A 4,179-nucleotide genomic window follows, 5' to 3' on the forward strand; every position below is an offset into this window, starting at 1 on the left:
CCCCCAAGCGAACGCTTGAATTTTTCGTGTTTTTATTCATTTTTCTAAATCTTGAACAAGTGGTTATTTAGAGCACGACAAATCCTACCACCTCCATCCGAAAATATAAGACCATTTTTAGTGTCAAAATGGTCTTATATTTTGGGATGGAGGGAGTACCTTTTAAGCATTTTGGACATGACACCTATGCCAACTTTAGCATGGCAAATTCTAAGTGTTTACACATTGCTAGTGCCATAGCATGGCAAATAGTGTGTGTTCTAGTCTTTTAGGCATGGCAATTATATTTGTTATAACAAGGGAACTCCATTTCTTATCATGACATAGCAATTTTTCGCACTGCACCATGACAATTCTTCACACTGTAGCACGGCAAATCTTTATCTTGTAGCGTGACAATTCTCTATATTGTAGGATGGCAACGCCAATTCTTCTATGCAATGCAGCAACGTCATGATAATCGTTGCACGCATGACAACGCGGCAAGTTTCTGTCAATAACATTATCATAGCATGGCAATTTCGGCTTGATAGCATGGTAAAGAAGTTGTTGAGGGGATATGGGACGTGGTGGCATTTGTTGTAAGTAGTATTATGCGAGTCAGATTTGTTCTCTTGAGAAAGACACCCGCAGCGCACAATCGTTCACTCAGTTTACCCTCCCGAGCGAAAGGCAACTAGCTATTGGTCTCTCTATATATATAGATATACCTAAATGATAACGCCTACATATGTAGCACTTATCAATATTGCAGTTGTTGTCATCTGGATCGAGAACCATGTAAGCACCCAAGCGTCGTGTTTGTGTTATCATATAGTGCCACACATGTGGGCGCTCCTCGCCCAAACGGACACACGACGCTCGCCCGAACGTGTGGATGAAACTGCTCTTCACCGACCCGACGCTCGCACGATGATAGATGGCCACTACAATTGTGCACATGTGACAGCTAGTTAATCACACATGGCAGCTATGATTGATCATACATATCAATTATGGTTTGAACACACATGGCATTTTGATTAGTACATGCCAACTAAAGTTAATCACACATGGCAACTAAAATTAATTACACACGCATTCACGCTCATAGGGTGGGGGTGAGCAGTTGCCATAGAGGGTTGTATGGGACGTTTTGCGCCCGAACATGTGGGCAGTTTTAATATTCGATCACAAAAGATCATGTGGGTTGGCTCCTGGGGACGACCGGACGAGTCGTATGGTCAGATGTCCATTGCGCCACATGTGTGGCAGTTATAGACATCCTACATTTAAGGCAGGTTAACCAAAACTCTACTAGAGGCAACAATAATTACTCGAAATGTAAATCGTGCCATAACCAACAAGATTCCATATTCCATGGGCAGCACCACAATTGCAAAGCTGTAAACCCGGGATCCCCGGGCATTAATAATAACTGTCATCAAAGGTTAAAAGTTCCAAAGATACAGCCCAGTCCCAACGTGACCAATGTGAAGTAGTACTAGCCGTAAAACAAATTTCCGAGTAACAGAAAGATGCCTGAAGAGTGAAAAACGAGATTGCGAAAAACTAGCCAAGGGATTTATACATCCCCGAACCAACTCCAAAAACAAGCCGAGATAGTAGGAGTACATCTGGTTATTGCCTCGCGCCAACCCTCGACGCACAAGTACACGATGGGACGGACGTCCAGCCAGAGATTCCGGAACGGCGCCGCCCCTGATCCGAGCCGGATCCCGGCCACCACAGAAGATTCACTCCGAGCGGGCCCCGTACTCCAGCCAAAGGAGCCAAAACAAAAACCATGGCCGCCGCACGATATTCCCGAACGAAATCCCAACCGTCCGCCTATTTCGCGTGGCCACTTTTCTCCGTGCCTCGCCCGTCTCCTATAAATCAGACGCCACCGATTGGTTTCCCCAGCCAGCCTCATCAGTCATCACGCCAATCCCGGCTTCCCGATTCCGATCGCTGAACGCCAACCACTTTCCTAAGCAGGGGGGCGCCGCGGAGATGTCGGCGACGTGCGCGGCGGACCTGGGGCCGCTGCTGGGGGCGGCGGCGGCGAACGCCACGGACTACCTGTGCAACAGGTTCGCCGACACCACGTCCGCGGTGGACTCCACCTACCTGCTCTTCTCGGCCTACCTCGTCTTCGCCATGCAGCTCGGCTTCGCCATGCTCTGCGCCGGCTCCGTCCGGGCCAAGAACACCATGAACATCATGCTCACCAACGTGCTCGACGCCGCCGCCGGCGCGCTCTTCTACTACCTCTTCGGCTTCGCCTTCGCCTTCGGGACGCCGTCGAACGGCTTCATCGGGAAGCACTTCTTCGGCCTCAAGGACATGCCGCAGACCGGCTTCGACTACAGCTTCTTCCTCTTCCAGTGGGCCTTCGCCATCGCCGCCGCCGGCATCACCTCCGGCTCCATCGCCGAGAGGACGCAGTTCGTCGCGTATCTCATCTACTCGGCCTTCCTTACGGGATTCGTCTACCCGGTCGTGTCCCACTGGATCTGGTCCGTCGACGGCTGGGCCTCCGCGGCCCGCACGTCCGGCCCGCTGCTCTTCAAGTCCGGCGTGATCGACTTCGCCGGCTCCGGCGTCGTGCACATGGTCGGCGGCATCGCCGGCTTCTGGGGCGCGCTCATCGAGGGCCCCCGCATCGGCCGGTTCGACCACGCCGGCCGCTCGGTGGCGCTCAAGGGCCACAGCGCGTCGCTCGTCGTGCTGGGGACCTTCCTGCTCTGGTTCGGCTGGTACGGGTTCAACCCGGGGTCCTTCGTCACCATCCTCAAGTCGTACGGCCCGCCCGGGAGCATCAACGGGCAGTGGTCGGGCGTGGGCCGCACCGCCGTGACGACGACGCTGGCGGGCAGCGTGGCGGCGCTCACGACGCTGTTCGGGAAGCGGCTCCAGACGGGGCACTGGAACGTGGTGGACGTCTGCAACGGCCTGCTCGGCGGGTTCGCGGCCATCACCGCCGGGTGCAGCGTGGTCGACCCGTGGGCCGCCGTCATCTGCGGCTTCGTCTCCGCCTGGGTGCTCATCGGGCTCAACGCGCTCGCCGGCCGCCTCAAGTACGACGACCCGCTGGAGGCGGCGCAGCTGCACGGCGGCTGCGGCGCGTGGGGGATCATCTTCACGGCGCTGTTCGCCAAGAAGCAGTACGTGGAGGAGATCTACGGCGCCGGCAGGCCGTACGGGCTGTTCCTGGGCGGCGGCGGGCGGCTGCTGGCGGCGCACATCGTGCAGATCCTCGTCATCGCCGGCTTCGTGAGCTGCACCATGGGCCCGCTCTTCTTGGCGCTCAAGAAGCTGGGCCTGCTCCGCATCTCGGCCGAGGACGAGATGGCCGGCATGGACCTGACCCGGCACGGCGGGTTCGCCTACGTCTACCACGACGACGACGAGCACGACAAGTCGGTCGGCGGCTTCATGCTCAGGTCGGCGCAGACCCGCGTCGAGCCGGCGGCGGCGGCGAACAGCCAGGTCTAACCAATCAAGCCGGACTACGTAACAAGAAATCCAGTGGAAATCGCCTTTCTGTTCTCGCGCGTCATATCTCATATGTGATCCGATCATGGGATCAATATTTCCGGTGCTGTTTGGGCCAATACTTTGGCGCTCTTGTGTTCGTTCACAAGATTGTAAAATTATTACACTAGGACGAGGTTATTTTTTTTTACCTTTTTTGTGTACATGCGTGCGTTTAGAGGAGATGTGTGGTGTGTGGATGGAATCTGCAGGGCTGGGTTTTTTTCTTTCTTGGTGATATCTTGTCATTTTTGTGGTGGAATTTTGTGATCATGAGGGTGTGGTCAAGATAGGTGGCTGCTCAAGGTTGAATTGTTGAGATTTGTCCTCTAGTACGGGCCACCCTCTCTATCAAAACTTTGGCGCGTTTTCTCGATCGAATGGCTTTTAGTTTTTCCGCTACGTATGTTCCCGACGCTCTATCGAGCTTCACACATATTTTTAGTGAAAGTTTTTCTAGTTTTCACTCTTCATTTTGATGCATGTTCCCTAAAAATAATAGGGGGTTGGTTCTCTGTGCACACTTATATTTAGTTTACACGGCTACACCTACAAACAAAACACCTCACAAGAGTACCCTACCTACTACTCCCTGTTTTAAATGAGCCGGCATAGACCAATATAGATTGGTCGTGTAGAGACGCAGCAATCATATTCAAA

At 53.6% G+C, this 4,179-nt stretch overlaps 1 protein-coding gene across 1 annotated transcript; it reads left to right on the forward strand.

The window, feature by feature from the left end:
* The first annotated feature begins 1,886 nt into the window (after nucleotides 1-1,886).
* LOC119355711 (ammonium transporter 1 member 1-like) lies at nucleotides 1,887-3,897 on the forward strand. The gene has a single exon (XM_037622567.1). It carries the CDS (start codon nucleotides 1,996-1,998, stop codon nucleotides 3,478-3,480), a length of 1,485 nt encoding a protein of 494 aa, XP_037478464.1. The 5' UTR covers nucleotides 1,887-1,995; the 3' UTR covers nucleotides 3,481-3,897.
* The last annotated feature ends 282 nt before the right edge of the window (nucleotides 3,898-4,179 follow it).

The sequence above is a fragment of the Triticum dicoccoides genome, chromosome 2A, assembly GCF_002162155.2.
Source record: "Triticum dicoccoides isolate Atlit2015 ecotype Zavitan chromosome 2A, WEW_v2.0, whole genome shotgun sequence".
Lineage (NCBI taxonomy): Eukaryota > Viridiplantae > Streptophyta > Magnoliopsida > Poales > Poaceae > Triticum > Triticum dicoccoides.

What these genes read in the sequence shown, in the direction of transcription:
- LOC119355711 (XM_037622567.1), top strand. Translation starts at nt 1,996, where the DNA reads ATGTCGGCGACGTGCGCGGCGGACCTGGGGCCGCTGCTGGGGGCGGCG.